The following is a 23,971-nucleotide window of genomic DNA, read 5'->3' as shown; positions in this document are numbered from 1 at the left end:
ATATATCGAGTTTGTTTGCACAGCAAAGTCAGTCCTTAGAATATTTAGAAGCGTCTCTTGTGCTAAACTTTGACCTGTTTTCAAAGCCATCCTTCCCTTTGAAATGGAGGAATGACAGGACAAAAAAAGTCTGAATAACTTGTAAAAGTGTGAATTAAAAAGTATAAAATTACAATAATATAATAATACTGAAGATAACTCCATATGCATTCTTTTATAGTATATATATATATATATATATATATATATATATATATATATATATATATATATATATATATATATATATATATATATAAAAACCAAAGCAAGACTAAAAATGTTTAGTGATTAAGAAGACAACTTAAATGAGCAAACCTTCTAAGTAAACCAACTGAAATGAAACTGATTTGAAAACAAAAACCCACATGGGAGTTAGTTTGGATCATGCAACTGTTTAACAGTTATCAAGAATTCTAAATACAAGTTTCAGTCTCCTTCCAATCTGCTTTTATCTGGGAATTTTGTGAAAATGAAAAAAATAAAAACCAGGATTTATTTGAGTCATACGATCGAATCAACACAAAAATGAAATGGCAATAAAGCTGAGAATCAGTCACGAATTCAGCAGGTTCTTGATTTGTTGGGAGATTTTCAATCTGAGCAAAATGTTCCAAATCGTCAGCCAATTCCAGCTTTAGAGGGCGGCCTTAATACCTCGTCTGTTTTAGCTCTCATTTATCTGCTGCCACAAAATAAATGCAGCTCACTCTGAGTTCTTTAACTACGGAAAGTGAATGTTTAACACGGACATATACAGACTGGGCTGCTAATGCAGGCTAAATGTTGACCTATACAAAAGTCAGCATGGATATTCCTCATGTTAATATAACTCAGTGAGGGTGTAAAATAAAAGAAAAATTCAATTATTTATTGTGCTCTTCTAGGTCCCTGTAGTCAGGAGGTTTGTTTAACTAAAGGCATAAAGGCAGCAGCATTCAGAAAGCTGCAGTCTGAAGCACGCAGTCCTTAATGTAACCTTTCAGGTTTATCAGCCCTCATACGGGAAAAAAAGCCAGAGTCGCTGCAGATGTATAGTAAACGATCACACCTTTCACACTGCTTTTCCCCAAACAGGTATGACCTGAATGACCTGAATGAACCGCTGAATAATGAAATATGAAACACATATTTCTGAGGGTAACACTTTATTTACAAAAGTGAAATAGCACAATGATGTAGTGTCTTACCAGAGTTAATCTAAAGGTAATACTGACCTTACAACAACTCTGCTCCCGTAATAACAATGAACCTCTATGAGTTTTTTTTTTTTTTAAACTTACAAACTGTTTCAAATCTACACAGACATTTGCACAACTGCTCCTTGTTACGGTTTACAAACATGACATGACAGTCTAAACTTCATACCTGCAAGTTTATGCATGAAAAAGCATTTTGGTATCAATATAGGGAGTGTACTGTTCCATCAAGCCATGTAAGTTTCACAAAACACTCAAAAAATGAAGATAAAATAAGTAACAAACATGTTATAAATCCACTTATTTAGTCATTATTAAAGCCAGATCAAAACATCAAACTGATAACATTCAAATATATTACTGCACAGGTGCTACAGTATGAGACTATGAATCAAGAGAAGGAAATAAGACAGAAATCAAAGAAATCTGAGAGCAAACAGTGCCTTCTGTGTTGTGTGTGCACACGTGTGTTTACTGTATACATACAGGATTTTAGAAGTTTTAGCAAAGCCATCCACACGCCTTAACTACAGTAGTAAGTAAACACAAGAGGAGTACGGTATAATTCTTTTGGCAATGAAAAAAGGTTGATATCAACCAAAACAGGGTGGAAGAAATGTCTGGGCAGCAAAGACAAACTGCAAAAGTAACTTTCTCTGAGTGACAAAAGTTAAAACTGACAAAATGAGAACTGCTGAGTGATGGCTTGTGGAATAAAGCACTTGGTATAATGTACAGAATAATCTAACTGTGAGTACAAAAAAGGTAAAACATTATTCATATTAATTTAGTACATTTATTCAGCTCCTACCACAGCAGATGGAAGCTGCTGTAGAGGCTCTGTTGTTGCTATAAAATAATAATGTCCTCTTCCGCTATCTAGTGTCATTTCTACATAATGTTGCTATTATAAATCCATTCTGAAACATCTGACATGGTTAAGGGTCGTTAGGTGTGAAGTACCTACAAGTGTCAGTAAAAATCCATCATAAATCCTGTAGAGGACATGAAACTAAACACGTCAACAAGAACTGAGAAAGCAGCATTTCTCTACTGTGTGTGTCCTGTAAAATGTTGCCATTACAGAAATAAATAAACACCTGAACTAATCAGGGCATAAAATACAAAATAAAATGTAGCCATGTAGAAGTTATGCCCAATAGTTGACAATAAAAATCCCACAATTTTCAGCTTTCATGACAATATTTTTTAGCCACACTGTGGCTCAAAATAACAAAAATATTCTTCTAAATCCTAAATTACACATTACTACATTTGAATTTTAGGATAATATATTAAACTTGAAGTAGCCTAACTGAACCGAGGGTTTAAATAAATTATTTAGGGCCTGTAAGAAATTAGTAAAATCATAATAACTTGTCGTTTTTGACAGTGCCAGTATAAAAGGCGTATATTTAAAAATGCTACAACTAAAATCAGAATTTAGCAGTGTTGTGCATAAGCATGTACACATTCATTTAAAGGGTCCTCTGCCCTCGTTTGGTCCCATTAAAAACAAACAAACAAAAAACAGTCTCCATGACAGCAGGTAGGAATTCTGGAAACATCCAAAGTGACTCTGAGCTTTTAGGTCAGGGGACTTAAAATCTGAGAGTGAGTGGAGAAATCGGAATAATGCCTCAGAAGTGACAGCCACCAGTGAATCTGTGCTCATGGGGCTAAAGCTGTGGTCAGCAGTATACAGATCAGACGTGAGACACTAGTGATGTGAGAACGGAGTGTTCACAGGACAGGCTGGGTCGAGCCCTTTGCTTGGATTACCCGCTGTGGACAGTGTGTTGATAGACCTGCAGCAGACACACACACACACATTTATCATAAATCACACGCCAAATGAAACAAGCAATGGAATGACGTTAGATTAGAACTCTATTCAGCCAGTGTTAAAATTCTTCCTTCCTTTCCGAGTAGATCAGAGTGCAGGTGTGGGATACCATGTGTAGGGCCACGTGCCATAGACAGTTGGATGCTATTGTAAGATAATCAAAGGTGGAATCAAACCACACAAGCATACCTCCCTTTAATGCAGCGTGAGAAGTATCACGTTACAAGTGGACTGAAGTGAACTTTAGGCAACGTGAGCTGCTTCACGCATCTTTCAAGCAGCTTCATTGTGTGGAATGGATCTCATCATTTTGAAGAAGAACCGTCATGAAAAAGGAGTCCATCCTTAAAAAAATAAATTTAAATGGCAGCAAAACAAAAATCATGGCCATAAAAATGCCAATATGCTGTCCTGCACAACGAATGTCCCTCCGGCCGACCATCTAGATGGTAATTAATGAAAAGCGGCCCAGCAATGCACTTAATGTGTCGCCACAGTGACAGTGGAGAGGATTCAATAGACATAGATCAGTGAAAGGTGCTGATCGCCTGTGCTCCAACTACACCAGACACAAAGGAGCGCTTGTGTCCCGCAGGCACTTCATCTTAGTTCATATCCCGACTCCACTGGGCCAGCCTGGTTATGGCTCTCCAGGGACCAGTACAAGATTACGGTGATCATTCTCCCACACTGAATCTACCCTGTGGAATCACCACACAGACACATCTGCACCTCCACATCTGGTACAGTAAGCACACACACACACGCGCACGCGCACGCGCGCACACACACACACACACACACACACACACACACACACACACACACACACACACACACACACACACACACACTCTTACCACGGAGAAGGATCCAAGTCAATGGTCATTTGTCTTCAGTGAGAAGGACAAGAAAACAGGCTGGAAAGAAAAACAAAAACAGGTCAGAGTCACTGGTGGCTGATTTGATACCTGTAAAATATACCTTGTGTTTATCATTTTTATTATTTCAACTGTTACCTTATGGTCTCCCATACAGACGTTAGGACCCACTGTGTTGTAAACAACACTCTTCTCACCGTCATCTCTCTGAAAAGATCAAACATCTGCATCATCTACAGTACATCTGTTCAAGTAACAAAACCAGAAAAATCTCACATTCAGTGTATATTGGTGATAGTAAAAATAATGCATTTTCCTTTTGCTAAACAGTTTGACACAATTTGTTGTGGAACCACAGCTGAATGGTTGGGGTGAATTCCACATACGCCAAGCTGATTTAGCATTTAATTTCTGAGTTTGACCATCAGATTTAAAATACAGATATCAACAATGGAATTTTGACTAGCTGTAGTGACACAGTGTCTAGTCAGAAGATGACTAGATATCTACAAGCCCATGCTTACTAGTCAAAACAACAGATATCTGTAATTCAGTTTGGACTAGGAATAGTAGTTGCAGGTCTGAAATGTCATTAGGACGAGTCCAAATTGTTGTACGTGATGCCGTTCATACGAGGATTTCAGTTGCATGTTGATCCATCAAAGCATTTAACAGTGTTAGGTAATAGCAGCTGCTTTGGTGGAAAAGATCAATAAAAAATGTAGTGAAATAAGAAGAGTTTATGGAGAACAAGAGTTTTGTTCATTTCAGACTTCACTTTGAAATTAACTAGAGCGCTGCTCTGACATGGCAGTACATCATCCTGTCCTAGACAGGTACAGGTGCAGTGCCAAAGTATGTTTGAAAACCAAGTTGCCTCTACATAAAAAATATTTGCCACATTTCACCTCAAAGGTGAGTCAAAACTCTAATAATATCTGTAATTACACTTTAAATTAATTTGAAAAGTCCACTGCTGATATCATGAACTGCAGCTAACAGGAACAGGAATTATGAGCTGTCAGAAGGAAACTGAACACCTGAAACTGGAGTTATTACTAGTTGCAAAGGGAATTACAACACCTGCAAACGTGAATAGTAAAAGTGTAACTATTTGTCCTGGGAAAAATTAAGATATCCAAATCTGAAACGATGATTGTTTGTAGACCGAATGACATTGTAGATACCTGAAAAGTTCTTTTTGACTAGGAAGAATAGAAATACAGATATGTGTTATACATATCCAGTCCAGCCATTAAATGTTGAAATGGGTTGTTTTGATTCCCAGCATTTGCTGCATATTATTCCTCTACTGTCTTTCTTTTTCCACTGCCAAATATGCTGTTGCTTTTCTTTCAAAAGAAATTAATGGAATTTAAAGATGCAAATTCAGTGCAGCAGTTAGTAACATAAACTTCGGAGAAACTTCAGGAGAAATGGCACTAGTCTTATACACATTCTCTGTCTAAAGCCATGTGAAAAGGTAAATATTGTCAAGAAAATGATGTCAGACACATTACAGAGCTAAGATCCTGCAAAGAGGTTACAATTCTACAATGTGTATGGTCTGAGCTTTTAACAGAGAAAACATTTAGCTCTATTTGGAAGGACGGAGAAAGACAACATGCAGAAAGTCATCAACTTCAGCTTTAAATACAGTGACAGTAAATGACGACTGACCCTCTCGATGAAGTCTTGGGCAGCGTGTGACATGAGGATGCGATCACACCACGCAGGACAGCGAGTGTTCATGTACTGGGTTGGTTTGGTGTACTCTTCACTGTAGGGGTAGCTGAGTATGAAACAGAACAGAAATGAAACCTAAGTGCAGGAAACCAGCAGAACAGGAGGATGAAGTAGCTCAGCTCGGAGTTTTACCTGGGTGGAAACTTAATGTCCTCTTCCTTAATTACATCTTGAAAGGCTGCGACCTCTTTGTCATACTTCAAAAGCTGAGAAACAGAAATCATTTCTGATAAGCTGCGATCACTGGTAGCTACTGGAAATGTCAATACATAAGAAACAAGCAGCTTCACTGTCACAGCTATCTCAGTTTCATTTAATTTACTGCACTGTAATGTATTTCCGCTGATAAGACACAATCTAATCTGTGAAGACATCGTATTGTTGCAAAGCAGTCTGAGTTTTACAGTGGAGTAGCTGATGGGACCGATGTAGGTTAAAGCTTAGATTGTGATCTTACCGCTCTGCCGTCGTCCTCTCTGAAAACCGCCTGGTGCAGGTAAGCAAACAGCTTCTCCTCAATTTGGAGCAGTACCTGCACGTGAAATGGAAGTAGGTCACGCGAAAGCACCAGTAAAAGCCGTCACCGGCAACTTTAACCAGTTCTCTTATCACCTTGTGGTCGTTGTCTTTTTCTTCGCAAATGATTTTCTCCACTTCGTTGCTGCAATCCTTCTTTACTGTCTGCACATCTGTTGCAGTGGATAGATGCTGGTCACAGAAACACACACACAAAACAGGATATATGTCAAAATGCACGACTGATGCATTTCATTTTCAGCTGAGCTTTGGGGAAAAATGAATGTTGCTGCAAACCTGGACCAAAGATAGTGTGTCCAGACGGAAGTTGAAATCTCCAAACACGAAAAAAGGCAGAGGAGTGTAGCGGCTGTCTGATATTCTGCAAAGAGATTCTTCTGTCAGGTATCACACAGGGTCTGTTTCTCTAATAAGTCTGACTTTGAGAGAGTGCAAATTCACATTAAAATCATTATGTTTTCAAGATAGTTTGATGTCTCTTTGTTTGCTAGCAGATGATGAACGGTCATTTAGTCAGTTTTATGGTTAACTCACGGTGTCATTTTGAACATTTTACAGTCATGCTTTTGCATGAAATGATGCAGCTGCAAGTCTGACCTGTTGATGACATATCTGAGGGCGTTTTTACGGTTAGCTGAGTAAATAGAAGGACTGGAGTTGCAGGCAATGAGGTTGGAGGCATCATGGAACAGGTGGACATTGACCAGGTCTAGACCTCTGTGAAGAACACAACCAGGCAAAAAACGGTTGATTTGTGGCACGTGACGGAAGAAAACAGGAAATAATCTGATAACACAGAAACCTGACATCAGACAGATACATATATGAGTGGGTGTGTGCATGTATGCATGTGTGTGTGCTAATCCAGGTGTCATTTATGGGGAGTTTTCTTATCAGTGAGTGTGCCTGTGTTAATGCTGAGTCCACAAGCCTAACATTTGTCTTCTGTCAAGTGTTCACTCCCTTTGTTTAGCTGCCTCCGGAAAACAATTAATGTTTATCCTACAAATGAGCTGTGTTGACTCACAGCATGATGTTGTGGCACATATAGGCAGATTGTAGGCTCCTTTTGTTATCACCCCAGGTAAAAATACAGCAGAGCAAACAGTGACTACAAGTCCCAGGAAAGACAGGCTGTAGCAGTAGCACCGTGTGGTTCTTTTCAGGGCTGTACTTATTTCAGTTCAACTTAAGGGGCTTCAAAACATACATGTAAATATATATTATTTGCTAATTAAATAAAAATGTGTACACAGTCCTCTAACAGTCTGTAACAGTCAGAGAGAATTTCTGCGCAAGTAGGACATCCTTTTCACAGCTATGTGACAGTTAAAGCCCAGAGGAAACAACAGTACAACAAACAATTCCATTACTGAAAAGAGGGACTATAGTATTGTATAAACTGGGCTTATTGTGGGGAGAATCAGTTGGCTGCTGACCAGTTTGGGGTTCAGAGAAGTACAGTCTACAGCTCTGAGGGCCTTCGCTTGTGTTTCTGTTCTGTCACTTGGATAAAGCCACGCATGTGCAGGTAGCCAGCAGTGCTCAAAAATCAGTATAAGATGGACACATGCAATAGTATCCCAGTTTCTTTCAGAGTACTCCAGCTAGCAATCAGGTCTCTTAAAACCTGAATAAGGAAAGTACTCAGAGAGCGCGGTATTCCGCAAAGGCTGCTCAGTCATTGTATCATTTCCGACAGCTGAAATCTTGAAAAAATGTGTGGCAGAAATCACGGCACTATAGAATGTAGCGATTTAATATAGAAGTACCCACCAACAAAATTACCTTGCACTGAGCACAGGCGTGTGTGATGCATGTGCATGTTATGTACAGATACCAAATCATGTGACCTAAATATGTAGCGGGTGGTGGGAATTGATGGGACTCTGAAACACCCCCACAATTTAATCCATTCCTCATATCATTTCCGACGGATAAGTCCTGATAAGTATGCAATGGTTGATTTGTAGTAGGACCGCAATCATGTGATCGTCACGTAGTGTTCACTCGTAGTCATCGTTACAGTGACGCCTTACCGCTATCTCGCAATGATACAGAAATCTTTAACAAATCTATGGATCCAGACTATAAACCACATCACCGCCAGAATCTAATCACTTAGTCCTTGTGTCATTTCTGGCCTTCCCTGAAAATATCATCCAAATCCGTTAGTCCGTTTTTGAGTAATGTTGCTAACAGACGAACAGAAGGACAAACAGACAAACGTACAGCGATCGTCACATAACTCTGCTGAAGCTCCACCTCCTTGGCGGAGTAATAAGGGGTTGTCTGAGGTTTCTGAAACTGGAACATGATGCTCGCATGTGCAACCGCTGGCTTTTACATCTGTTTGAAATAGGAAGCCTATGTGTGTTTTATTAAGAAAGTTTTTTTTCTAATAACTGGATTTCACAAAAGTCAACAAACAGTCCAAAACTCAAAGTGAGCAGAGTCCATATCTACTGGTATAAGAAGGTGAGGTTGATGTGCATCACGTACTGGTTGTGTATGATCCAGCGGGTCCTCATGAAGCCCTTTCTGGACCACTTGAACTGTAACAGAGACAAATTGAGTGAGTCACTAAACAGCAGTGAGCTGTGTCTTTAAAGGGCCAAACTGATAATTATTGATTCTCGCACATAATTTGTCTCATCTCCCTGTCAGAGCTGGCAGACGGCCCCTACAGCCCCAGTAGACTCATTTGTCCCAACATCTCCCTTTGGCCCATGCTTACCCCTCCCCACACACACACACACACACACACACACACACACACACACACACACACACACACACACACACACACACACACACACACACACACACACACACACACACACACACACACACACACACACACACACACACACACACACACACACACACACACACACACACACACACACACACACACACAGGCATACACAGATGCACACTCATGCATACATACATACTCACATCAGGCCAGAAATTCTTTGGGAATTTTTCTTTCTCCACTGTGGCGACCCCATCCAGAGAGCCCACGTACTTGGTCTGCCCCGACACCGCTTTAAAATCCTTAGCTGAGAGAGGGAGAGGCAGAGAGAAGGCGATGACATGTAAAAGAGTGAGAAAACATGCAAACAGCAATCAATAAACTGGTGTTAACCTCATCAGAGCGGCATACGTGATGAGAGAATCTATAAGCGGGCCATTAGACTGCGTTTGGCAAACAACAATCGGTTTAGGCCACACAGCGAGTGGCAGCTCTGGGATGTTTATGGTTCTTCCATAAGCTTTTCTCAGGAGCTTTTTCACACCTAACGTGACTGGACTATGCAGCAGCAAAATAACAGCTCCACTTTAAATTCTAGTTCTTTGCAAATATCGGGCCAGGAGAGGTAGCCATCAAAGTGTCATTATGCGCAGAGAAATATCTTAAAAGTTAAAAAAAAAAACGGACGAGAATTTTTTCCAGTCATACACAACAGCACTCTTGCTCCATCAAAGGTGGGAGGCATTAATAAAAACAGTGAGTTATGTAATGGAGGTGGCTGTCGACGACTTCTAAAATTTAAAAATCTTTTGAAAATGAAAAAACAAATACAGATCTATCACAAACTGATGGATGACGAAATTAGAAATGTCAAATGCAAATATCACATTTAAGGAGTTTTTACCTTCAAAGTCATATTGATAGACATTTTTCAGTGCCTTGTGGATGAAGTACATGCTCCCCAAAGCCTATGGAGAGAAAACAGATTTTTTTTTCTTTTTTTTTTTTACAATATCTAATAAATGTACCTAGAGGCAACTCAATTTAGAATACGCAAGATCACTTCCTGTTAAACCACAGAAAAAAATAATAAAAAAGTTAAAGTCTTTATTTATTTATTTCATTTGATGTAACCTTTTTTTAAACCAAGTAGGTCAACTGAGAACCAGTTACAATGACGACCTGCATCAAGTATAGTAGTAGCGATATTTAAGCATCTAAAACAAATCATACTAAAACAGTACAACACTTTGTTCTGGCAAACCGCTGTATTTTCATGCATCCGCTGCAAAAAAAGACAAGAAATGTTGATACGTTTTGTATGGAAAAAATACAAACGCAGCTCTTCAAGTCTAAAAGAATAGTGTCTGAACATGTTCCTTACATATTTCACTTTCATAATGCAAAAACAACAAACTTTTAAACTGAACAATAGAGCTTCACACAGAACCAAATGCCTAAATAAGATGGTAAAAACAGGTGGAGTCCTCTAATTTGCTGAGATGATGGGCTGAATTGTTCATTTAACGGAAATGTGAACCTCGTATTGAATGAGTATTTTGTTACCATCCAAAAAGAAACATGAAACTATAAAGAACAAAAAAAAAAACCACTCCAAGTGAACATATAACTGCCAGCCACATCCACTTACTGGCCCTCATACACACACTTCAGCACCCAATCATCCCTGACATGGGGCTGACAATTTTTAATGTACTAACTGCCTGCTCCACTGATCTGATTAATCATGCCCCGTGAAATCAATAAAGACAGAAAATTAAAACCATTTAAAAGGTATTAAGCAGTAGGCCTGCTGTCTGCCAACGCTGCTGCTGTGACTGGGGGGCCGAAGAAAAATCAGCCGGTGTTCAGAGGGCTCGAGGCGTGACGGACTGCTGTGCGACCCCCCCCTCCTATACACAAACATATCCACCCGGAGCATGAGAGATCTCTCCCTGAAGAGATCATTTATCTTCAGTGCCAAAGTCATCCTCATTTAATAAAATGGTGTGTCTCTGTGGTCGGCTCCAGCCAGCGGCAATTAGTGACCAACTTGTACAAACTAAGGTTAGAGCCCGGCCAGGGACTAATTCCAACAACTCTGATGGGGTTGCTACTTAATGCTAAAGCTGACTGACAAATGGTTTTACGGTAAATGTAGTTCAAAATTGGTGCCAACTCGTGAGGGCTGGAAGAGTTGATACTATACTCTGATAATTACCTCATCAAAACCCGGGACAATCTGGTTTAGTTTATGCCGGTTTAGCAACTTGTTACATACAGAAAAGTAAACATGAACACACATCCACGGATACGCGTTCTCCCTCCACATTCTCCTCCACATACTCTGCCAAACACCTATCTTCATCAATCAGGTTTGTGCACAGTTTAATAAAAAAATATTGACTTACAAGTGATTTTTTATCAAAACACCATTTGTACTGGGAATGCATGCAAGTCTGCCCCCTCTACTTCTGCAACCCCTCTGAAAGGAGACCCCCCCACAAACTCTCTCTTGGCCATATAACTGATGATCTGCAGCCAAGGGGAAACAAATTGAAAATCAATGCAGGTGGCACAGATGAAATGAGAATGAGGCATTAGGTGGGATTAGGGGGGGTTGCAACCCTCTCAGGGCAAACAGTGGAGGGTGCAAAACACTCGAGTGCAGGGGAAACTTAGTCCCAGCTGTCTTCCACCCCACCCAGCACACTTTATTTATCGTGCACAAATGGGCTGGGATCAATAGTTTTAATCTAGAGTTAAATGTATTGACTTTGGCCTGTCTCTCCCACACCTGGCCATTGACTTTGCCGTTTTTACTTCACGCACCTTCAGTCTACAGATGCAGCCATTGACCCCTACTGTCAGACGCTCAGTGTGAGGGTATCACCTGGGAGGAGTGAGGGTTAATAGTTTAAGAAATACTCAGCCACTCAACCACTGAAGAGGTGTTACTTGACTTGGCTTAAATGGGGCAGGATTTCAAAACAACTAATGCTGAAAAACCAGTTCTAACTGTAAACACGGTTTCCAAGTTGTTCCAAGTAATTCCAAGAAAGATGACAAAAGCTTGCATGTGCCATGTGAGGTCTGGTGCGCTAAGCAAGGAGGTCTGACGGAGGAAATGGTTTCCAGGACAGGCGAGGAGATTGAGGCAGAACCCATGACCTGAACAGCATCCCAGCAACTCTGTAATGGCACTTTAGTTGCTTAAAAGCACCAGCTCAGACGTCAGACTCTGGGTTCTGGGTTCAGACTCTGAACTGATGGTGCTAAGAAACGTTGGTAGCCGCATGAGTGACTTAACAAACCAGTCTTTAAGAGCATCTCTTCTCTCGGTGCCCATACTGTGTGACGACAACATTGTTTCATGCTATGTCTTTGAGATCTATATCGTTAACGCATGGCAGTGGTTTGCGCACGTGAGATTCTACAGTGAGCCTTGTTGCATGAATCCCAACCTTTATGCTTTGTACAGTTTCATTTCCTATCTCTGGGTCTGTTTATCCTGTGGTAACCCAGCTTTGTTGCATTTACTCTGAAAGGCTTGCCCTGATGCATACCATGGATGCTTGATGGGATTGGTATCTTGAGACTTTGAAGGCTCTTCGTCATGTTCTTCGAGCCATTCCTTAGTTTTTGCGTTGTGGCAGAAAGACACAGCTGTTGGATAGTGCTGTTTCCATGAATATTGCATTGTAACCAGATATACTTGTATACTCTTGTTGTGGCTGATTGGTGTATACGTTCTGTTGTAAGATGCAGAATGTTTTGAAGAACAGTGAACTTTAAATTGAGGTCATACTTTTATTTAATGGAGTATTGTGTGTTTTTTTTCTCCATAGGCATTTTAAATACACAAAAATGAATCAATTATACATAAAAAATAATCATACATTTTGATTAACTTCTCTTTAGTTGTGACGTACTGGCAGTTTTTGTATCAAGGCAGTGAGACAAAGACATAATGTGACCCAGTTTTCTTACAAAGGACTTCCCGACATGGAAGAAACATTATGCTGCAAAACAGAAGCTGATTTGAAGCAATACCGGAATTTCCACTGGAGTCCAAGAAGCTTCTGATTTTCCCCAGCAATAAAGTGCATTAACACCTCCAGCTACCTCTGAGCATTAACATGGAGGAGGACTCCATCTAGTGGAAGCACATAGGAAGTACTCTGAGAAGAACGTTTCCTACCGTGAAGCTGTCCTCTGCTTGGAACTGGTTGTCCACATAAATGCAAACCCTGTCGAAGTCTTTCATTTCATCACTGGACTCAATGTTCCTGGGAAGAGCAGAGTATGACAGCAATCAGTAGGATACACAGCTAAATATCTTGTTTTTTTGCCTGTAGTGCTAGAAGAATTAGCAGTTTTATCAACTACTTTAACCGAGTTAACTGTCAACAGTTGCATGCATTTTGGAGTTCCATTTTAAGCTAAAATGTCATAATTTCACTGGTTCTAGATTCTAAAATGACTGTAAACGTTGACTTTTTAACTGTTGGCCAGATTAAACAAGCTAGTTTGACATATCAGAGACCTAACAATTAACTTGCTATTTGAGGATGATTCTGGTGCATAAAATATTTCAAGAAAGAGACAGGACTTTCTTATTAAACATTTGTACAAAAAAATCACATAAAACATAAAGGAGGAGTGTGACTTTACAGTGCAACATGGATTATATAATCAGCACATTAACCCTACCAGAAGAAGTTTTCTGCATGGCCCATGTTGGCCATGTAATCCTTGCCTCCCACCTCCTGGAAGTGCAGGGCGATGAACTGCGGCTTGTAGCTGTGGATCGTCTGTTACAAAGCAAAGCAAATGGTCTCAGACTAATGTATAGGCTTACATTGCAGAGTACAGAAGAGGGTCAGCACCGTGTGTTACAGGATGAAGGTTAAGTATCCATTAGAAGTCACACTAGGCCTCATGTTGCTCTGCTGTCAATTATCAGCACAGTGTCAGTTTTCCAGAGGAACATGGAGCACTTGTGTATGCTTAGATGTTACTGGTGTAATGAGGTCAGCAAACTATACAGGCGGACCAGAGCCAGTTTTAATTTGTTTGAACTTTATCAGAATCTCCACAAAATTTAAGAGAAAAATTCAAAGTACTGGCAAGGAATATGAAATATTTTGAATAGTGAATAAAGGAGGCTCAAACTTACCTTATATAATTCTTGTAACCATTCATTTTGAATTTCACCCACCTGTGAAACAAGAAAAATCGTCATGCTTAGGGTAGGGATGCATGATGACTAAATAAACATTAACAGGCAGATAAAGCCCTTCAGGCTAAAAGTTTAAAGTTTTGTATCAAAATGTTACAGCTTAATTATTTTGTGCGGTGAACATGCACATTTGAAAAGCACTGTATTCGGTCCGCATCGTCCCATAGGCCCTCACCTTAATTGTAGGGAATATACCATGTTAATTTCACCTCAGGACAGACTTGCCGCTCACTACAAAAACCATCGAGAGAATGTGCAAGAGAGAGTGTGCAAAGCAGTAATCAAAGCAAAGGGCGGCTATTTTGAAGAACCTAAAATATAAAACATGTTTTGACTCATTTCACACTTTTATGTTTACTACATAATTCCATGTGTTCATTCATAGTTTTGATGCCTTCAGCGAGAATCTACAGTGTAAATAGTCATGAAAATGAAGAAAAACCACCAAATGAGAAGGTGTGTCCAAACTTTTAACTGGTAGTGTATATCGGTGTCGAAAACTTGCCAAAAAGAAATGGAAAACCCACCTCTAGGCATAAGTGTATCATTTATTCATTCAATTACTGACAGAGAACCTGTTCATTGACAGAGAACCCGTAACTTGGACAATAGTAGGGCAGGGATCAACAAGACAGAAATATTCAGAGACAGGCTGCTGTAGTTAGTCACAAAGAGAAAGATGACATCCATGGTTGGTCACCAAACTCTTTCTTCTTAGGCCATTTAATGATCATCAAGAATTTAATTACTAATTAAACCGCTCTAACATCTTGTGGCCACTAGATGTCCCTGCATGACTTCAGCATGAAAATCAAAGAACCAGTGTCTAGTTATCATCTATTCAGAAAGTTGCATATCGGACAAACCCGGGGCTGAACAATTCAATCAATTTCAATTTGCAATTGCAGTTTGACCAAAAAAAAATGCAATTAGCAATCCTCAAAAGGCAGCAGTTTGGATAAATGCTATGCAGTATGTCTGAGCCATGGTTTGCAAAGTCCTGTCAGTGATTTTACAAATTCATGCTGTTCTCCTTGTGACAGTCACCCATTTTTGGTATCTTATGTAGCAAAACCTTATCAGGTTGATTAATCTATTACACAGAAACATTCATTAAGAAGGACAAGATATCTTCTTATGGGTTTTGGTTTATAAATCTTGCACATTTCTATTTTTAGGAAACACTATTTATGAGTTTAATAATGTACTTGGTCACTCCTTTGTTCAGAACAGACTACAGTCTATCTGTCACACAGACTGTACAGTCTATATCTGTCACTATTAATGAACCTGGCAGTGAAGGAAATCATCTCCACTATCTATCTTTAAATGTATAATTTAACATTGTTTCTTTAAATACTGCAAGAAAGGCTGTAAATGCAAGAAATACAGCATACAACAAAATAAGAGAAATAAGAAAAGAGATGTCTTTTGCTGTTTGATTACACATTTAAAGATGAAAATGTGCTTTTTTGACTGCTATAAAAAATCGGATCCATTTCTCTGTATTTTTGTGTTCCATCATTATGATAAAATATGATATTGAATGCAAAGGTGATACCTGCACCATCTCTACCAACTTCTGAAAAAAATATCTTGCTCCTTAGCTTGAGCTGCTAAAATACATTAACATCCTGGTGATTAAATGCTTACTAAATGGTGTGTAGAAGAAATGTAAAGCTTCATACGTCTCCTTTAACTGTCAATAAGGTGGCTAAAAAACCTTCTACTCCCTCTACCACCAGTTAAAAAAAAACAAAACTAGAACATATTGTTCTCATATTTTTGTTAACTAACTTGTTTGTTTACCACCAGAATGGGGGAGTAGATGGGTGATAAGATGATTAGGCGGCTGCAGACTAGTGCATCTTGGGAGACCTGCACAGGAGCCATGGGAGAACAATGGAGGGCGATTGCACTGTTGTTGTTAACCCTTGTGCTGTCCTGCTGGTCAAATTGACCCGTTTTAAAGCTTGAAAATGTGGAAAAAACATATATTTTCACAGTGAAACTTCTGATGTCCACATTTTCAACATTTTTGAGAAGTTTTTGAAAATTTTTTGATGGAAAAAAGAAATACTAAAAAAATGTCTCTTAAGAACATTCACAAAAAACTAACCAAAATCCAGCAAATTTCAGTGGATTTTGGTTGATTTTTTTGTGAATGTTCTTAAAGAAAATATTAGAAGTTTTACTGATATATATGTAGTCACTTTAGATATTTTTAGGATTTTTTTTGGAAGATTTTTACTCATTTTTTGAAAATATTTACTAGAACTTTCTTGCCAAATTTGGGTGATTTTTTAAAATAAAACTTTTAAGCAATTATTGGAATTTTCCTCCTGAAGGTTTTGCAAATTTTCAGAAATTTATCTGGGGAATTTTTTTGTTGAATTTTAAGATTTTTTTTTCAGACAAGGAAACAATATTTTTATCCGACGACGACAACTGGAGGGTTAATGCATCTTTTGTAAGTGCTTCTATGGTGTGTGTGTGTGTATATATATATATATATATATATATATATATATATATATATATATATATATATATATATATATAGCATAGAGTTGTACATGGCTGTAATACACAGAGTAAAGGAAGCAGAAAGCAACAATACTTGTTTGCTAGGTGTTCAAAATGTCAAAAAAAGGACAAATCCAACAAAATTTTGTCCATCTCAAGAGAAAAAAATGTATGGAAGTCTTAAGGAAATGCTTGTGATTGGGCGAGTTGCAATTATTTTTTCATGTCAGCTGGTATTGTCTCGAGTGTCTTCATCAAGGACTATTTACCTATTGATTTGAATGCCCTTTACCAACAACAGCCCTGCTTCCACAAGAAACAACAATGACGAAAGCAGTGAATCAGTCATTGCCATTAGTAAAATTAGAGGCTGAAAACCAAAACAATAGGTTCCAAAGGGCTGAGGGGACAGGCAGAAGCATGTGATCCTTATCTGTGAGTATTTATGAGGGAAAATTGTAAGACTGATTCTTGAGTCAGTTATAATTATAATATGCTATCCTAGGAATGAAATACACAAAAAGAGTGTAATTATTAATCATGAAGAATAATTACAGCTTCAACTACGAACAAACGAGTCAAATGGAAATCAGGAAGTCATCAATCACAAGCTCTGTACAGGTTAAAACAAACCGCAACGATTGCCTGGAAATATTATCCTGTGTGCTTTGTCGGTTTTGTGTTCCAGGATGCAGTCTCATTCAAGTACAGCTGCACCTGTAACAATCTGGCCTGCATCAACACGTCATCTGCGAAAGTGTGTTTAATATTGCATGGCAAGTTGATAGTTGAGTATACTGTAAAACATGTATGAGAAAAGCACACGGATAAACCTTACACACGGTAATATGTCAAACAAGGTGGATTCTTCCTTGTTTAGAACAAGAACATTTCCATTATTGCTGTAGGTACTGACATCAAATGCTGCAAACGCTTGGTAAAACATTAATTTATTAAATCGGAAAAAATAAAATCGGTTTTCTTTGATGCACACTTTATTTCACATTAGATTTTTTCCCACTAGTTAAGGTTCAGTTTATTAGCGAGCTCTTCCTACCATATTGACTTGTGTAGCTGGTAACCAGTGATGTTATCTAAGGTTGTCACTTTTTGACATTTATGAATTATTTGTCTTTCTCTGTTCATTTAATGCTTCTATTAATTTTAGATTTGTGGTATTAGTGACTTTGAGCATCACTTTTTGCTGCAAATAGAAACAAAGTGGTGCCTCCACTCTCCTTTTCTCGTTTGGATTAAATCCACAGTGTGCCCACAGTAGCGCTGTGATGTTTGGATCTGCAATAAGATGTCAGTAGATGCTCATCAAAATGCAACCAGTCAAATGCTGGAAATGCCTCAACAGGTGGTGCCATTAAACCATAGCCAAAGAAGCAAATGATGGAAAACAATGTAGAAATAATGACTGAAATATGACATTCGTGTTAGTTTCGTCCAAATGTTTTTAAAAAAATGTGAATGGAAATTATTCTAATAGTATTGCAAACTGATTGCAGTTAGCGCAAATAATTGCAATAAGGTGATTAAGTAAGAGGTGCATTTAACATCCACTTTGATGAGCTGTATGAGGCTCTAAAAGCAGAAGTGTCTTTTGTCTGAGTTCTCTCTGACTCTAAAGCTAACTTTTCTGGCTTTTAAACCCTCTGAGCAGTACATCAATTATCAGCTATCCCTTAACCTAAACTAATTTGTCATTTAGTACGTTGGTGCTTCCGATTTTGCGTCACAGTTTATTCCCGGGGTAGTGTAGAGTCTTCCGTGGGAACAGGTGCTTTCGTACCACCTGAAAAATAACTTTGCATAGCGTATTTGCATGACAGGGATGACTGCAGCTCAGCGATTGTGACCTGAGAGACTCCTCTCACATCAGTCTGGCTACAAACACACTCTTTAAGCTCTCTTGAACACAGACCCACTGGCTCTGTTCTACAAACCCTAATTCAACCCTTGAGATAAAGTTCATACTGGAGATGCAATTCTGCTTGGTTAACACTAGTCAAAAGTAGATTGAAGTTAAAAATGAAAGCAGGAAAACCTAAAACACCAACATTTGACATTCACAATCCAGCAATCAGACACTGTTTGTGTAACTTCCACAGAGGGACTGACCCAAAGAAACTGAGCTTTTAAGACTAAGCTATTTGTTATTCCAAGCTGTCTTGAGAAAATTGGCTGACATGCATTTTTGGCAACAGCATGTTCAAATAACTAACACTTGTACTGACTACTATTTATCTTACATCACACATAAATGGAAACTTCAACAAAAATCTTCATCTATTACAATTGAGCCCATACATAGTCATCACACAAGCTAAACAATATAAGAGACGGTGCTGTGAGTAGCAGTAAGTCTCACTTGTTGAGCTGCTCAGCTAGTCCAGTACTGTAAAGCAATAGGATTTATTCTGTGATGTGCTTAAGGTCCTGCTCTTACCCTAAAGGCCAGGCAGACCTTCAGGAGTGTTTGTTTATAGGAATAGGGGGGCCTTAGTAAGTAGAAAAGCTCAAGTCCCTCAGGGGAAGATTTTCATCTGTTTACATATCTCCCACAATGGGATCTAACATGTTTTCATTGGAGCTAGGTCTGGCAACCGGAAACATGGTCCTGAGCCAAATTTCCATGAGCGTAAGAGCCCTCCTCCCCCTGCAATGTCTCAAAGTTTTGTCAAGCCAGCGCAAGCCTTAACAAAGACAGAGTTGGATATTTAGACGTGTGTTTAGAAAAGCGACATTATGCTCTAACCTCTCTAATGCTGTAAAGCTTGAACAGGCACAAATATGTAAGACCGGGCTATAAACTACAACTTCTGTGAGCCGTAAAGGCCATATAGTATGATAAGAATGCTTTAAACTGGCTGTTGAGTAACACAGTCCCTCCCAGTATGATAAATGGTGGTTCTCTACTGGGAGTAATGGAAAAAGCATAGTTGTTAGCTGAGTGGTAATGATGAAGTGGACAGACCTGGACAGGGTACACATAGGACTAATTTACTGCATGTAATCTGAGTACTGAGAGGATACTGTAGAACATTTCTAGACAATCTGGAAGACCAATGCAGAAGCACACACACCCAAATACTGAAACACATGACATGTCATGAAAGTTAAGAGCAATATAACAAATGAAAACAAACTTATTTTAAGGTCTGTAGAGTAAATATGTGAGGTTAAATGTTACACCAGGATTCATAATTTTAATTTGAAAGTTCTTCTCCAGTCACCTGTCTAATAACACATTTAGAATCTTTTTTGTTCCAATGAAATTAATCCCCTCCTGCCTTAAAATAGCTTAGATGTAGCTGCATTTGTTTTCTTTACAGTGTGCAGATCTGGGAAGTTCCTGTCTCTAACTTCACATAAATCCCCCACTGCTGGCTGCAGCTCAGCACACCTGCTCACCTACGGCAAACTGTAAAAATACTCTCCTAAAGTCAGCTACATACAGTATCTAAAGTATGCAGCAGAACCCAACTGTGCAAGAGGACAAAACATGTAGCAATAATTGATCAATTTGTTCTTTAGCTATCAACGTTGGTAAAGCATCCAGAAATCTTTCATCACAACACAACACAATGGCAAGTTGTGATATTGGAGCAATTCAGCTGTACATTTTCAAGCTGTAAACTGATGCAAAAAAGGGACACAAAAAGTCCCATTATCTATCTATCCATTATCTATACACCGCTTAATCCTCATTAGGGTCACGGGGCGGCTGGAGTCTATCCCAGCTGACTTGGGGTGAAGGCAGGGGACACCCTGGACAGGTCACAAGTCTGTCGCAGGGCTACATATAGAGACAAACAAGCACACTCACATTCACATCTATAGACAATTTAGAATTATCAATTAACCTCAGCATATTTCTGGACAGTGGGAGAAAGCCGGAGTACCCGGAGAAAACCCATGCATGCACAGGGACGTCTTCTAGCTGCAAGGTGACAGTGCTAATCACCAAGCCAATGTACAGCCCCGTTATCCAAACAGTATTATTCATAATTATCTTATTATGTAGATATAATGGTATGTCTTCCAGCATATTGAAAAATGTAACTGAGCTATAAAGAGTTTCCCACGATGACTAAGTTATTTATTATTCTAAGCTGTCTTGGATAAATTGGTAAAGATGTGTCTTTGGCAACAGCATGTCCTACTAACTCTTAGACTCTTACAGGTTGCAATTTGTCTTACATCCTTTGTACGAATAAATAGAAAGTTTACCAAAATCCTAGTTCTATTTTAAAACCCCATACGGGCATGCAGGTAAAAATATATATATAACTGGAGTTGGTCTTTACATCTTTCATAACCTGTATCCAAACAAAAAGCCTGTTTGAGATTAAAAGTGTCCTGGTCAAGACAGGCAGCACCAGCACAAACTACTTCTAATATAATTCTAGCTGATATATATTCTGAATATATAGTTTATCTAAAATAACTGCAAACCTCCTGAAAAAAATAAATCAGATGTTTTCAAGAGTTATAGTATGTTTTGAGATGACACGTCTATGTTTGAATATGGTGTCACAGGTGACCTTTGAGTGTCACAGTATCTGACGGGTCACAGATTCCTCTGTAACACCGGTGTTCTACTCATGGCAGGTCACGTCAGAGGTGAACCGGATAATAATGGATCAACTTTGACTTTTTCTTTCGATCAGCGACAGCGGATGAACGCTGCTGAGCACATGCTGCTGACAGCTGACAACTAAACAGGACTCGAAGGTATTAAGACATAATACACACGAATTACAATTAAGCTAACGAGCCGTTAACGGCGACGAGCGCTGAGCACACTTGTTACATCCCAGAAGTAGCTAGCAACGGAGCCCATTCAAGGTAAAACTCACCTCCTCCACCCTGTCGGCTACTTATTTATCTGTGACACCTTTAATCCTCTGGCAGCACTGCAGTGAGATGTAGTTTTTCATTTGCTTTTTAGTTTTACTTACATTGTCAAACAGGGAGCCGACGTTTGCGGTGACGAGCAGCACATCAGTGAGTGTTTCCATGTTAACGACCCAACAGTCCGAGGAAACTCCGGTAGAAAAAAACACAAACGACGCAGGCCTACAGCTCCCGGCTCTCCAGGAGCTTATCCAGGCTTATCAAGGGAGCCCAAATCGCGACGGTACAGGTTCAGGGTGGAAACTACAGCAGCATCTCACCGACACCGACACCGAGCTGCTTCAGGTCCGACTCCTCTGCTGATGGCGGGCTGTCGTATCATCGTAAGCCGGAGCGCCGCTCACATTTATCGTCTCGCCGGAGGGGAGTAAGTTAGTTTAAAACTGCCGACCTGCCTGGACGTGGGCCTTCCTCGAGGTTAATTGGACTAGTAGCCGCTTATAGGACTAAACCAGCCCGCACGGCGCATCTGTTGCCGCCTTGACAAGCGCTCAGATAACCGGAGCAGCCGTCAGACAGTGTTGTGTTATGAACTCTCGGTGCTCCGCCCACTGCCCTGCAATTACATTGAGTTCAGTTAATCAGCGCTGAGACAACCTGAACTCCTCTGAACGCAAAACAAGAACACTTAAAATGCACAAGAACTCATGTGTGACTTGTACAAAAATATATAATTACACTGTCTCTTTACACGCAGCTAAATCAGATTAAAACAACACCGAAATATCGTTACACAAACATCCGATTTTCAACCATAACTGACACTGAATCAATATTGACTGAACCATCATCTTAAAAAGCTGCATTTAAGCTAATTAAATATTAAAACAATGTTGGTTTAACAATACTCGCTGAAACATATTCATTTACAATGCACTCTATATGTCAATTTAAGCTGCTATAAAAATTTAAATGATTAATTATTCATACATATATATTGCTTAATTTACAATTATTGAGCCACCCCCCTCCAAAAAATGGTATCACCCAGTCCTAGAGTCAACATCGATGAATTAGTGACGTTTAAGCTGTCAATTAAACAGTATTTTAAACAGTATAATGATGATTTAATCAATTTTTCAACATTTTAACAATAAAATGGTTGGTCCACGATTGATTTTTAACCTTTATCAGATTATTAAAACTCTGTCTATAAATGAATGTTGAATTAATAACTTTTATCTAAGGTTTATTACAAATCAAGCCCCAATACTGTAGTTTGTATTACAATATGAACATTATTTTCTATTTCATTGTATGCTTTTACATGTTTCTATTTTTTCTATCTTTTATCTTTTTCTGTTGTTTGTGTGCACTTTGTTCAACTTGTTAACATTAACCTGTTTTAGTTCTATACCTTTACCTGTAAAGCATTTTGAGTGACCTCTGTGCATGATAAAGTGCTGTATAAGTAAACGCGCTTGCTTAGGAGCTGACATAAAACACCAATATGTATAAGTTAACTACCAGAAGGAATTCAAAATATCTGAAAGGATTCTTAACTGACACTCAGCATACAACTGGCTAGTTTGTAAAGTCACAGTACAAGAATTTATTCATTCCTTGCTTCATTTTGTTTGCTTCTACTGTAATTCCTGTCCTCTTTAGTTGATACAACTGGCAAGCATCCCAATGCATATTTATCTGACTTTGCTTTAGATGTGTGAATATCAGTAATCACTACCATCACTTACACTGTAACAAGCGCTCAGCCCTTTTATAAACCTTATGTGGAGTCAAGCATTAGTAGAGGCAGATATTAGTGCATCACCTACTCATTTTCTCCAAACAGCCTCCTACAGCACTTAATCCTCACCACAGCAGAGTAACCACAATATTTTACAATACCAGTGGCTATAAAACTCTTATTTGGGGCAGTTGGATGTGTGCCATCCAGCAGTCTGGGCTCCAGCCCAGAGTAAAGTTAAGGGTGCTGGAGGCCTGACTCCGTCTCTCCATAGTGCTGTTAGTGAGCTGTTCAACCATGGCATGGGTTACATAACCAACCTTTTCAGCTCGTCTTCCCTGCTTCCTCTAACTCCTCCTCCAAGCACTGTGTGCTTTATTCACCAACGTCAACAGATCCATTTGAAACTATGCTGTCATGTCCATCACCGGTTTGGAAACAAAGACAGTTTTAAGAGAAACTTCCCTGAAAAGAGACTGAAGTGGTTTACTGCAGCCAGAACAGGCCTGACTTTTGGATAAAGCAGCTGCAAAAGAATCAGCAATGTACGTCCACGGAAAGAGAACCTATTTAGACTCGATCCT

General features: G+C 39.2%; 1 protein-coding gene across 1 annotated transcript; it reads right to left on the bottom strand.

Annotated features, from left to right (window-relative positions):
• Positions 1-1,170: 1,170 nt before the first annotated feature.
• inpp5l (inositol polyphosphate-5-phosphatase L) lies at positions 1,171-22,256 on the bottom strand. The gene is made up of 16 exons (XM_023290691.3): positions 21,745-22,256; positions 14,186-14,227; positions 13,720-13,820; positions 13,208-13,295; positions 9,911-9,974; positions 9,210-9,313; positions 8,751-8,803; positions 6,846-6,965; positions 6,525-6,609; positions 6,324-6,419; positions 6,169-6,243; positions 5,844-5,917; positions 5,646-5,757; positions 4,104-4,172; positions 3,945-4,004; positions 1,171-3,046 (listed from the first exon to the last, which is right to left on the bottom strand). Exons 1-15 carry the CDS (start codon positions 21,802-21,804, stop codon positions 3,963-3,965), a joined length of 1,185 nt encoding a protein of 394 aa, XP_023146459.2. The 5' UTR covers positions 21,805-22,256; the 3' UTR covers positions 1,171-3,046; positions 3,945-3,962.
• Between the last annotated feature and the right edge of the window lie 1,715 nt (positions 22,257-23,971).

The sequence above is a fragment of the Amphiprion ocellaris genome, chromosome 6, assembly GCF_022539595.1.
Source record: "Amphiprion ocellaris isolate individual 3 ecotype Okinawa chromosome 6, ASM2253959v1, whole genome shotgun sequence".
NCBI classification, from domain to species: domain Eukaryota; kingdom Metazoa; phylum Chordata; class Actinopteri; family Pomacentridae; genus Amphiprion; species Amphiprion ocellaris.
Note: the sequence above shows the minus strand (reverse complement) of the source record. Positions and strands in the feature narration are given on the sequence as shown.

Coding starts and splice junctions, on each gene's coding strand:
- inpp5l (XM_023290691.3), bottom strand. CDS start 21,804: ATGGAAACACTCACTGATGTGCTGCTCGTCACCGCAAACGTCGGCTCC. Junction 13,821..14,185: donor GGTTACAAGAATTATATAAG/GTAAGTTTGAGC, acceptor GCTTTGTAACAG/ACGATCCACAGCTACAAGCC. Junction 5,918..6,168: donor GAGAGGACGACGGCAGAGCG/GTAAGATCACAA, acceptor TCTGTTTCTCAG/CTTTTGAAGTATGACAAAGA.